The sequence below is a fragment of the Ailuropoda melanoleuca genome, chromosome 2, assembly GCF_002007445.2.
Source record: "Ailuropoda melanoleuca isolate Jingjing chromosome 2, ASM200744v2, whole genome shotgun sequence".
Taxonomy (NCBI): Eukaryota; Metazoa; Chordata; class Mammalia; order Carnivora; family Ursidae; genus Ailuropoda; species Ailuropoda melanoleuca.
The window spans coordinates 35536891-35550598 of NC_048219.1; the positions used below are offsets into that span (position 1 = coordinate 35536891).

The window sequence follows — 13708 nt, forward strand, 5'->3', positions numbered from 1 at the left end:
CTATCCATGTAGCTATCGTTTCGCCATTCACCCCTGGGATCAGAGGCCGTCCTTTACCTAATTGAGTCTTTTGGGCACTGATGAGCCTTCGTCTGACTGAATCCACTCAAGTGAACCCCTTTCTGATACTGCCAACTCAGAGACTTCAGACACATTCGCTTTTGCTAGAAGTTGACGATTTTTCTGCGAATGATAATGAATGTGGTGAATTTGGCAGGGTGTTTCTAGGGAAAAGTTGGCAAAAGCCAAATACTTCTCTGTTTCACCTGAGAAACCGACTCTGATATTAGACCATAACTGGTCACTTTGTTTAGCTAACAGAGAAAGCAATGCTGGCCTATAAAGTCATGTATCACCAGACTGTTGTCCAAAGCCAATCACCTAAGTATTTTTGAAAGGAAATTTTATTTGAAATTAAAATTTGAAAGGAAAAATAACTGGTAACGGGGCCCAGCAGGCATACGGAAGGCTCTAAATAAGTGCCGAACAAACAAAAACAAGAACAAGGACTATGCAATGGCCTCACTGATGTCCAACGTACAGAACTGTCCGTTTTGACATCATGGCAGCTAATAGGGTGAAATCTCGATCCCACTGGATTATTATATGTCATTTTTGAAAAATTATCTTAGAAACATTGAGCCAAAAGGAACATTTTACCTCATAAAATCTACCGCAGGCACACATAAAGGAAACTGGGTATAAAAGAGGTGCTGTGACTTGCCCAAATCTCATAGGACTCTTCATGCAGCACTTTTTTCTACTTCACCTCCACTTATTTTTATATCACTGTTGATCACCTGCACGCATTCAAAGAATGTCACAATACCGTCTTTAGGGCCTACATCTCACTGAAAAGGAGATGTGAAAATCATCCAAGTAGACATTGATCAGCACAGGAAACCTCTTCCCTCACCCATTGCCCATTCATTCAACACTTGTTGAGAACCTTCTACTCCAGGCACTGTGCTTGGCGCAGAGGACTCAGTGAGGGAATGATCAAGCTTCTTGCCCTCCTGTAGCTGCCCCCACCAGATTGCAAAACCCATATATGCATTTCAAGTGGACATAAATACTTTATTTTTGAGACACTTTCAGAATGTGGGCAAACCCCAATGAAGACACTGAGTTTCAACTCTAGAGGAATAAGATCAGCTTCAAGGGCTCAAGATTTACTACTGTCTGTCATTCCTCTCTTCCATTCCCAGAAAATCCTTTCCCCGCCCCCCACTTCATTCCTAATATAGATCCCAATTTCATGGCCGGAAGGGCAACTTCTAAAATAGGTTACTTTCCAGAATGTACCTCTAATCGCTCTTTTCCTTTTGTCTTCCAGTCCTGGTACCTGGGATAAAAGTCACAGCGTCCCACCATCCACCAGACAGACCACCTGACCCCTTCTCAACTCTGTAACATGGACGCATCCTCAACCCAGCGCGGTTACAACTTCACTGTCAGTGGAAGGGGAGAATCAAATCAACTTGTACATGGAAACAGCGAGCATTATGGTCAAACAGCAAAGGCCATAACCTTTTGGGATTTTTTTTTAAATACTTTAGGGACTGTTGTAATTTTCTCATATGGTGCTGGAAATGGTTGGGCTTTGTAACATTTGGAGTGTTTCCGTGGTAGCGTGAGCATTAGGTGATGTGGCTAGTGGAGGTCTACCCTTGCTCACTGACTTCCCGTTGTAACACACTTTCCTTACGGAGCCCGGCTGTTTCACAGTATTTCATGAATTTACCCACACAGGTGTGAGCCTCCTTGAGTCATCAGGAGGCGCATGGAGAACTAAATCTTTTGTAGTAGCTGAGATCTGCAATATATAACTTACGGGACAGTCAAAGGGCAATGTTTTTCTGTAACATATTGGATAAAGAAAATGCAGTTATGTTCCTTTTTTATTTTTTCTTTTAGTTTGGTTTGGTTCAGCAGTCAGCAGTTAAATATATAACATGGCCCACAAGGACAGTGAATCCACTCACGTTGCAGAACAATTCCGAAATGACAAACTACTACTGCTACTATTCAGTTTTTTAAAAGTTGTGAAATGCTGCACTTACATTTAAAAAAAAAAATTTTTTTTTCAACAATTTCAACAATGACACACAAATTCACATGGAAATGGGGAAGATGGTCTGTTTTGACAGAAACTGACAGGAATCAATCAAAACAATCGAATTTTGAAATGAGTAAAGTGCAATTTCATTGGATAGCTAAATATCTTTGTAAGATAGAGATTGTTGAAAATTCTATTTTTGTTTTTCAAGTCCTTCCACCCCAGGACTCTAAATTATCGGGGTAAAAAACAGCCTTGCAAGAAAAAGGGGAGCTATTTTTGCTTTTTATGTTTTTTATTGTTAAACTTGTATCCCTTTAAAAACTGAAGGAAAATTTAAAAAAAAAAACAAAAAAACAAATCTAATGGTGCTTTTACCACGATATGTTAACTACATTAAATGCTAATTAATTATTTTCTGTTGTCAAAGCACATAACTAAAATGAAATCATGGTATCTGTTAATTTTATAAGCTAGAAGTCACTATAATGGATTATGCCAATTCTGAAAATTTTTACATGTATCCAGCAACATAGGATTTATCAGTTATCAGACACTTCATTGTACCAGAGATTGTCCAGAACTTTTCAAGACCTTTGCGCCCCTGAACTGGGCTATGGGAAAAAAACAAAATAATAATAATAATATTGAAACCAATACTGACACAAATGCTGGTGCCCCTTCAGATCAAGGGTACCTGTTAGGGAAAAAAAAAAAAAGTTTGCACCCCCAAATGTCCTGTATCTTATGTAAAAAAAAAAATACACACACACAAAAACAAAAAAAATAACAAAAAAAAGTGCAAGTGATTTTTCTACCAGACAGCGAAGCACCCCTTTGCTTCCCATGCAACTTCAAGAAGGTTTCCTATACTATACATATATATACGTTCTGGTTGGCAAGCCCTGCTGATCAGAGAAAGTCTCTGCATGTTCTAGTGTTAGTAACTAATTTTTATATAGTTAATGTAGGATAAAGTAGAGTGCATTAAGACACAATATTGTAATCCCTACTCTAGGCACTTGCCTTTAAACTATGTTTTCAGCCCTTCAGAAGGGTTCTACTACTGTCCTATACAATCAAGTAACTGAAATTCTTGGGAAGACACTTTGCTCCTCATCTTTCCCCCCGAAACAATGTTGTTTTGTTTTTTTTCCTTAATTTGCACGCAAACAGAAATTCCATATCAATGTGCCTTGCCCTGGATAGCGATTATTTGTGGAATTGTTGCACACGCTCCTCTATTGAAAGGGGTTTTTCCCTAGTCAAGCATTTGGAGACACTTTTTGTAAATGTGACTTTTATGTCAGCCATCGTCAGTTTCAACATCTAGAACTAAATAGAGAGTTAGTTGTTCCGCAGATAGGAGTAGTCTTTATTGTCCTCTGTGGTCAGTGGCAGTGCTATTCTGAGATCTGTAGATGGCTTAGAATATCAGTATTTTGGATGTTGCTGCATTTTACAATTTATTTGGAGTCTTCCTTTATTCCCCCCCCAGATATATGAAAATATGCAATACCTGCTTATATCGTGTAGAAAAGCTTAGCAATTATTAATTTTTCTTTTATTTTTTTTATTTGACCAAAGTCGGTGCTGCACTTGACGCAGTGTGTTTTAGGTGTTTGTCTTTGTACTTTTTTTGTGATTTTTGAATGCACGTGCGCAGGAAGGGCTCCTCTTAGAGAAGCAGTCAAACTGTGAAGCACTAAGCTGACCCTGCTTCAAGCAATTTTGTTTTTACAACTGTTCCTTTCACAAGCAAGCCTTAAAAAAAAAAGACAACTTCCTTTTTCTTCAGCTCCCACACCCCATTTTTCTTAGCAGACTGCAGTCAATCCACATTCAATAAAAAGTATATAATGCCCATTTTTATATGCACGTTTTTAAACTTCCAAGTTCTGAAAATTGTTTACTGGTTATCTCTATTTAAGGAAAAAAAAATAAAATAAAACATTTTGGATTTTCATATGTGTCTGATAAGTGGTTGAATAGTCGTTTGGCGCTGTTGTATGGTGTGATTGTCAGTATATGGTGTCACTTCCTATAGCCAGCCAGCATACTTTGCCTTCCCCTATAGCACTTAGCTGGGCATTACTTTATGATGACATATGTGCACTAAAAAACAAAAAAGAAAAAAAAAGAAAAAAAATAGCAGCTTTCAGTGCTTCACAGTGAAGGGAAAAAAGCCTAGACAAACATTTTGTCAGAACCTTGCGATAAGCCAAGGTATTACCAGTAAATTGGTTGTATATACAATAAAATTGCACCCTTTTTTTAAAACAAAAACAAACTAAGCAATAGTTTGGGCAGTTTTAGTTGTTTTTAGTAAGCATGTTGTAGTCATGACTGCAAAGAGAGAGAATAAACTGCCCACTCAGAAGATATGTAATTTGTATTGTTGTATAGTTTTATTGATTACACTGATTTATTCTACCCTATTTTATAATGCAGGACTTTTGTAATGTTGTTTAAATGAGGAAAAATTTCTGTCAAATTAGCCTAGTGAAATTTCTGATTGTCCATTTTAAAGGCAGCGTTCATAGAATTGCTTTTCTTTCTTTCCCGAGCCCCTCCCCCCCCACCTTGGGAACTGGATTTAAGTTTAAAACTTTCCTGTTTCCTTTTTTTTTTGTAAGTATTTAAATACAGTTATTTTTTTCTCTCAATGGTATAGCATATTCCTATGCTTGAGAAGTATAGGTCTACTGAAAAACCATTGTAAATGGACGTTACAGGTATGCTGTATTTTTGAAGGTATTTTGTTGTATTAAGTTTGATGAAGCTAAAATTAGGGAACTCTGAACAGATTTGCAGGAAAAAAAATGTTTTAAAGGCTTTAAAACATTAAGGAGGCAGTCTAGGGTGATAACGAACAGGGGTTAAGTATTAAATACACTAAGTTACATTTTTGTTCATGTTTCATTGTCCAGAAAGCAGCAGGAAACTGTAGTTCAGTTGTGATCAAGCAGGAAAAAAGAAACACCAACAATCGGAGTGTTTACCTTTTTAGATGAAAGCCAAGCGAAGATGTTTGAGGAAGACTTTGCTACCTGGGGTGTGTAGACTGACAGGCTGAGGGCTGGCGGAATTTAAAGGCCCCGCCCTTGATTCTGAGACACATTGGAATTTTTTTTCTCTCCCGTCAATGGCATTAACAATATTGGCAAAGACAAGTCCCTCAAATCACTCTCCATGTTTTTTTCTTTGGGAACTGAAGTCAGAGGCACAAACACTAAATCTGATCATTTTTCTATATGCTTTTTTTTTTCCTGACCCATTCCCCTGCCACTAAAATGCTCTTTTTCTGATCATTCATGGGCAGAGGCCCTCCTCCTAATGGCACTCTCTCCATTCCAGAGCCTTTTACTTTCCTCTGAGGTCCGAGCGAACTTTTCTAGAAGTTTCTTCACACCCTGGCATGGAAGCTATTGGTGTCAGCCCATCCCCACTCCCACCCTGCAATCAGGCGTGGGCGTCTCTCCCCCACAAGCCAACAGGTACACCTCCCCACACTTGAGTTCTTCATTCTCTGACAGTCGAAGTGTAAGGGAACCCAAATTTTCCAGGGTCACGGTGTTCAGTCAGCCCACAGGAATATGCAAAACCCATCTCAAAAAGTTTGCCTTTTACTTTTCAGACCCTTGTCCCCATATACTTTAAATTCTGTCATAAAGTATTTATGAAATCTGGATTAAGAAAAACATTTTTTTCCTTGTGATTTTTTTTCTAGGGGGGGAGGGATTTCTAGGAATGTTATTTAATGTACTTTGCATCATGTCTCTGGATATATCTTTTTGTCCATAGTGGTGGTGGTCTCTCTCTCTCTTTCTCTCTCTCTCCCCGTCTTTCTTTCTCTCTTCCCTTTCTTTCAGGGTTTTTCCCCCCGGTAGCAGGCCTCCATAGAACAAATGTAAAACACAGCTGGCATGGTAATGTAAGGAGAGCTTCAATGGCACTCACCACCCACCCTCCGAGATCTGTCCTAGGACAGTCTCAGAAAGCTGCACTGCCCACCGGCGAGCTTTCATTCGAATCGGCTTCCAAGGCCAATTTCGTCCCGAAGTCAATGCATGTATTTACTGTTTGACAGTAAACCCGCTCTGCCTTCTCCACGTCCAAGGCTGTGCATTTGCCTAATTAGTGTCGTGTATGTTTTCCTTTTATTTTTTCCAATAAAAAAGCAGTGGGATGAAAATTGCTTTGATAGATAGCAGGTAACATTGAAGCTATTCCATAGCACTTAACTGTAGTGAATACTGTGTCACCAATTCTGAAATCAATTTAATGTTTAATGCAAATCCATTACATGGTGCTATTACAGGCTGACAAAATGATTTACACCAATGTGACAACTTGGGCTCAATTCACTCTGCTTTCCAACAGTGTAAATGCATAGCAGTGTTTATCTGCATGAGAACTATGCACTAATCTATCTGAAGAAAAAAAAAACTATATCAACTTTGGTATCTACTTTCCGTTTACTTCAATCCTTGCCTTTTTGGTCATTGTTATAATGCCAGCTTTAGGACAGAAAGAATTATAAGAAAACCAGCATAATACCTGATATATTAAAATGTAGTGCCTGTGAAATCTGTATTATATTGCTCTTCTGAAGTAAGATTTTTCTACACCGGTAGCCTTCGCTGTCTGTCAGTCAGGACCTTCTGGTATAGGTGATGTAAAATAACCGTACAATATTAATGCATGCTATTCCATAATGCTTAGTGAACTGTATGAATATTACTCAAAGTTATGTTAGTCTTTTTTTCTGACTTGGTTCTTGTCAGCTAGGTTTAAAGGTATTTCACTGAGAACGCAAATTCTGTCTTTCTTGATTTCGGCTGTTTTCAGTATTTTGGAGGTATACATTTACTTAAATTCAGTATTACTTGTGTTTTTGTTTTTGTTTTTGTTTTTTGTTTTCTTTCTCCTAGGGGACAAGCATGGGTGGTTGATTTCAGAAATCAGTCCCTGGCAAGACTTTTGTCTCAAAACGACTGTTTGTATTTCAAGAACTGTGCTACGAAGACTCTCTGAGAACAATTCCAGGCGAGGGACATTTTCCTTGGCCCTCGGCTGAAGCTATGCTGACCCTGATGCATTTTCTTAATGGACAATATTCAGCCAGGTACCCATGCTTGATCCGTCTTCACACCAGACTTCCTCATATTAAAAGAAAAAAAAATGAAAAAAATCTTTAAGAAATCACATGGCTATTTAGTTTCATGCACAGTTGCAATATTTTCTTCAAAAATAAAACTCTGTACAAACTTTGGGCCCGATTCATAAGAAAAAGGAGTTTGCTATTAACACGGGATTTTTTAAATACACTTTTTTTTTGGTCTAAATTTGAAACTACTTGCTTCCCAAATTAAATCAGTTTCATCTCACCTTTTTCCCCCTAAACCAGCACCCATCTGCCTTTTATGCCCCCCAGAGGGTTACATAACCAGATGAGGGGAACGGGGGAAATGGGGAGTAGGTACCGGAAATGCTCAGAAAGATAGGGGACCACCCTGTTGGGCGCACCAGAGTGGGGAGGCAGCAGTGTGTGGGGGCAGGACCACGCGTGTGTGCCAGGCATCCCGAGTTTCACATGTGGGCTCCTTATGCGATTTAATGCAAAAAAACCCAATTTCCAAAATGTGTCTGGACCACAGGAATGTATATATGGTGGAAATGCCACCTCGAATCCAACCAGAGCACCTTCGTGGTAGAAAACACTCACCAGGTCATGCAATGTGAACTTTTGTATCTCCACAGTGCTTTTAAGGACAAAGAGTGTCCCATGAATTGGGCTATTTTTCCTGCTGTTCTTATGCTCTACTTTTCAAAACGACGGAAGCTCTTCCCCCTTTGATTCTATTTGTGTGATTCTTATTTTCCATTTTAAAAATTTTTTATTTTATTTTTTTAGTAATAGTCTATATACATCAGCATTTTTTTTTTTTTAACATCTCAACCGAAGGTCACGAGGCAACTCGCTGTGTGGGGATGGAGGATTGAGAGAGCTGCCAGCTTCATTTTTTCTCCCTGGTCTGAGACCAACCTGTCTGCACTGTGAAGGCATTTGGTAGTGTCACCCCTGAGATGCTTACTAGACCTAGAGCTGGAGCTTTTATTGGGTTCTAGGAGGTCCTCAAGAAAGACTTTTCAAGGCAAATACATGATTCCCCTTCCCTACACCCCTGACCTCTTATGCAGAACAAAGTTCCCTGGGGACCTTTCCCACCACCCTTGGAAATCTGTCCACTCAAGATACCTCGGGTTTTTCATTTCAAATTGCGGGGGGAGGGGACCGAACATTTCCAGAGATGAAAAGAGATCTGTTGTGAAACTAAATACCCCCCCGTGTTAATAACTTGGTTTGACATTTGTTTTTATGAGCCGGGCCCCCTGTGCCTCTAGTATACTTGTATTGACTCTCATAGCTACCCTTTTAGTTTGACTGTGTTCTGTGAAAATTTGTAATTGGTTGAGAATCACTGTGGGCGTCCATTCTTATTCAACTAAATCTCCACAGGTTTTTTGAGCTGGTGTGGATTAGTTTAACTCTTGTATTCAACCATTAGTGCTACCACCTTCTCACATTACGATACAATTACTGGAAGCAAGTACTGCATTTCCTATGCAACAAAAAAGGAAAAATAAAAAATTGCTAATGCTCTGGAAGCTGTGTCATCATTTGCTTTAAATCACACCTGGGTGGTTGTAGTTGAGTGACAGTTAAGGGGATGGATCGGCCTTTCTGCACCGTGGAGTTTGCATTATCCTCGATAGATGCCAAGCTTATCGCGCCCATCACAGAGTTCCGATGGGCACTGCTGCTTTTCTCAGCTACTTCCAAGAAACGCGGGGCTTGACATTCCCCTGTGCTTCCTGCGTGCCTGATATTGTTCCAAGTGCTTTAGGTGTTGTATCAGGGCCCAGTCAGGAGTCAGGAATAGGGTCCAGTAGGTTTTCCAAGAGGGGGCTCTGCAGCAGCCCAGAGATGAGGAAATGTAGGATGACAGCCCCGAGCACTGGGGACACAGAAGGGAAAGGTTGGGCTACCAGAACCTCGGCGCTCCCAGGAGGAAATCCACACAGCTGAGACTTGGATCTTTACGGAGAGGGGTCACCATGAAGGTGGGGCACACCACATGGTGGTCACAGACCTCTGAGAGGACGCGGGGCGGCTGGTGCTGGGAGTCCTGAGGGGAGCCGGGGGCCGTTGGCGCATCCATCTTCTGCTGCTGTCCCATGTGGACAGGAGCTGAAACCAAAAAGGAGTTCCGTCTCTCCCTTCCCTCCTATTCTGAGGCTCCTGCCAGTGTCTTTCAGTGGCTTGATGGAGGCATGGGCATCTGGGAAAGGAGTATGGAAAATATAGTGAGAAGACTGCCAGCCCCACAGAGCAAGCTATAGAAAGGTGAGCCTGGAGACCAGACGCAGGGAGTAAACAAACAGCACATGTATCTTCATCCACATAATCCTCACAGCCACCTCTGTAGGAACTATTTTTATCCTCATTTACAGATGAGGAAACTGAGGCAGAAAGAGACTCAGTAAGTTACCCAAGGTCATACAAAAACTAAATGGCAGGGTGGGATTCAAATCTAAGAAGTCTCTTCCAACTTCCTTCCAACAATCGCTACGATACATCAACTCAATTTTTTTTTAAGATTTATTTATTTGAGAGAGAGAGAATATGAGCCGGGGGAGGGGCAGAGGGACAAACAGACTCCCCCCCCGAGTACAGAGCCCAGTGCGCAGGACTCGATCCTAGGACCCCGAGATCATGACCCGAGCCGAAGTCAGACGCTCAACCGACTGAGCCACCCAGGCGCCCCTCAACTCGATTATTTATTCAACAAAAACTGAGTACCCATTACGTGCCAGAGACTATGCCGGGGCTAGGGATAGTAAGTAAATAAAAGCTGAGCAACTGTTCTTATGATGTATACAGTCTAGTGGGCAAAAGAAGTATTATCCAAATAAACACAGCAGCCAAGGTAAGCGTGTAGTTGTGATGAGGGTTATAAAGGATATATTATTGCTGTGAAAGCCCATTGAGACTACTAGGATGGATAGAAGCTAACAAGGCAAAGGGAGCAGGCAGGAAGGAGAATGTTCCAGGCAGATGGAACAGCACGTACGTACAAAGAGCCTGTACTGGGATGGAGCTTGGCACCTTTGAGGGAGGGGAGGAAGGCCTCTTTAGATGAAGGGGAGAAACGGAGAGGAAATACAGTTCAAGATGAAGCTTGACACTTAGGTCAAGATATTGCAAAGCCTTCCAGGCATATTAGGGACCTTTGTCCTGTCCCCTAAGAGCATCATAAAACACATCTCAGTCAGACGAGGCCAGATCTATGCTGTGATACAAACAAGTCCAAAACCTCAGCGGCTTACACCAGTAAAGGCTCGCGTTTTGTTTTGCACATCTGTCAAAGGGTTGTGTGGGGTCCCGGTACAGAATCTCCTCACTCTAGGACCCAGGGTGAGAAGCAGCTGCCGTCTCAACCAGGGCTGGATGTGTTAGCATGGGGGAAAAGGAGCTTGGCCAGGCCTGGCCCAGCTTTCACCAGTTCCATCGAGAATGGCACGCACCACTTCCACTCACGGTGCCTCGGCCAGAGCGTGTCCCGTGGCCATGCCTCGGTTCTGCAGGACCAGGGAGGAGACTCCCTGCTCAGGGAAGCTAGAGAAAGCTTTTTTTTGTTTTTTTTAATTTTAATTCCAGTGTACTTAACATACAGTGTCATATTAGTTTCCAGTGTACAACACAGTGATTCAACTATTCCGTACGTCACCTGGTGTTCATCGTGACAACCTTTCGCCCGTCCCCCAGCCCGCCTCCCCTCTGGGAACCCTCGGTTTGTTGGCAGGAACTTTTATAGATTAGCTCGAGGACAGGAGGGAAAGGTGCGGAGTGGAGAAGGTCAGCAAGAGACAGGACAGGACGGTGGCCGAGGCTGTGGTGCCTGCGGGGGAGGGGCTGGGTCAGAGAAGGTAAGAAAGCTATTAATAGCTACTGGGTATCGAGCTCTTTAATGTGATTTATCCCATTAAATTTCATATCTTCTCTCGCATTATTGCAGCTCAAAAAGGTAGAGTCAGTCCTCAAAACACATTTCTGACTCACGCCAACAGAGCAATTTCACACATGCGTGGCTTGGAGTTTAAGTTCGATGGAATCAGTCAGTTTACCTTTTCAGTGAGGACCCGGCCAAGAGTAGGCACTTTGGTCTTTATTATTTGGAGTTACGAAAGTGGAATTAAAGTCATTCAATGACTGTTACCGACAGATCATGTGTAGATACAGGGCTTGGGGTAAAGACAAGGACTGCCTGGGCTGAATCTTGGCCCTGCATCTTATTAGCTCTGTGGTGTTGGCAATGCCTCAGTTTCCCTGTTGGTAAGTTGGGAATAACAAGAGCAGCCCCCTACCCACCTCATGGGACTGCAGTGGATATCTGTTGGGTTGTTGTTCGTAAAGGGGTGAGTAGTGTGGCCGGGCACATCGTAAGTGCTATGTGAATGCTTTCACTAAACAATAAACAAGTGGTTCCAAAATGTGGAGGTAAGGCGGACTTTCAGTGCTTTGATGGCATAAGCCTTCTTCCTTGTTCCAGGCCTCTATTTGAATAAACTCTGAGAAAACTTTCATTCCACATCTGCCTCAATGAAGTAGGAAGAAGGAGCTTAAAAAATACAGTCAGAGGTTTGAGGACAGACACACTTGGGTTTAAATCTTGACATTTGGGGCCTCAGTTTTCCTGTCTGTAAAATGGGAATAAGGATAAGTACCTACCTACCGAGATCATGAAGAGGGTCAAATGAATTAATGTATGCAGAATCCCTGACACAGTATCAACCACATGACAACTATTATCATTTGCAACCCTGGGTTGGTGCATCCCTAAGAAGAATGCGGACACCTGGGAGGGCAATATTTGGAAAGAAGCTTGGGCTTGAAACCAGAGGACTCACATGTGAGTCCCACTTCTACCATTTACTGGCTGTATGATATTAATAAGTTATTACACTTCTGTCCGAGTCGCAGTTGAGAGAAAGGCCCAAATGGCCCAATGGATACGGACGAGCATGTGCTGGGAAGCACGGTTCCGAGCATTGGGCACGAGGTTCAATTGAATAGAACCCAGCTGGAGGGTCCCACCTGGCTCTGGTTCCTATTTTCCTCAACAGTTTACCTGCCAGAGAAATCCACTCTCATTACACAGGGAAAGTTGGCCAAGGGAAGTGGTACTAGTCATTTTTTTAACCCCTCAAGTTCTGGCTCTTTGGTAAAAGAACAGGGCTACATTAGAGAGGTCTTGTTGGCGTTTAGGGAGAAACAGGGCTTCCCTTGACCTAGGAGAAATGAACTAGCTTCTATTCTCTGAAACCCCTAAGCCTATATTCTACATTTGCTTTCCATCTTGCACATTCATTTTGGATTTCAAGTTTATTACAGGGAGCCCCGGTAAAACAAATAAAAAGTACATTTATTTCTACTGTCACATTAAAAAAAATTTATTATGGAAAAATACCATGTATGAACAAAATAGAGGGAATGGATTAATCAACTCCCATTGCACCTCTCACTCATCACTTACACTTAACCCCTAACCCCGCTATACCCCATCCACTTCCTGGCCACCCCCGATTGTTTCGAAGCAAGTCTCAGGCATCCTGGATTTCATCTGTGATTTTTCAGAATACATCTCTAAAACACAAAGACTGTTTTATAGAAATATTCAAAGGACTAATTTCACACCCAAAATATTCCTTAATATCATCAAATAACCAATCAGTGTTCAAATATTCCCAACTGTCTTACGATTTTTAAATAGTTTTCCAACTAAGAATACTGACTAACCTGTATGTATCTTAAATCTTTAAATCTATAGGGTCCCCTTCCTTCTCTTTTATTTTCCTTGCAATTATTTGCTGAAGAAACTGAGTTCTTTGTCCTGAGGAGTTTTTCAGTCTCGGTTTTGTGGATCGCATCTCTGTGGCATAAACCTGTTCTACCATTAAATTGGAAGCATATTCCTGACCTTGGGAGTTGACCCATGGCATGTAATCCCAAAACTGCCTCACACAATGTCATGGGATGGACTGAGGAATTCACCTTGTATTTGTGTCCTGACTCTGTAGGCAAAATAACAGATCCAAAGTGAAAGAGGCTCTAGGAGCTGTTCACCAACTTCCCCTCTAGCTGGCTTTTTTCCTCTGGCAGGAACTGTGGGGGGCAAGGGGGAGTCTACCCGAATGACAAAGAATACTGTCTCCTTTACCACCTACTGCAGACAAAAAAAAGGAAAGAAAAGCCAGCTGCCACCTTAAAGGAGAGCAAGATGAATAATTCTGGTTGGTAAAAAGTCTTCTGATCAGATAAAAGTCTTGTTGCTCTTGCCTCCTTGTTCAACGGGCATCCTCTTCCCTTATAAATATAAGGCTTTAGGGGCAAGAGACAGTCCCAGGGCAGGGAAAAGGCGTTCTCCCATCAGGCTGTATGGAGCAACCTTGGGGCCATAAGATCACCTCATCCAGCTCATTTGCTACTTCCACATCCGCCTTCATGGACTCTGGACACTGGCCTGAGCCACACTCCTCTCCATAAAAGTGTACAATCTCATTCAAAATAAACCAGACCAACAT

The 13708-nt window shown here is 41.8% G+C and overlaps 1 protein-coding gene across 6 annotated transcripts in view; it reads left to right on the forward strand.

Annotated features, from left to right (window-relative positions):
• NFIA (nuclear factor I A) overlaps positions 1-8731 on the forward strand; it is a 586444-nt gene extending 577713 nt beyond the window's left edge. For all 6 annotated transcript variants that reach the window (XM_034653513.1, XM_034653519.1, XM_034653517.1 and 3 more), the window contains one exon: positions 1337-8731. In XM_034653513.1, coding sequence (XP_034509404.1) covers positions 1337-1354 — 18 coding nt within the window. In that variant the 3' untranslated portion in view covers positions 1355-8731. The remainder of the gene's footprint in view (positions 1-1336) is intronic.
• Positions 8732-13708: the final 4977 nt, after the last annotated feature.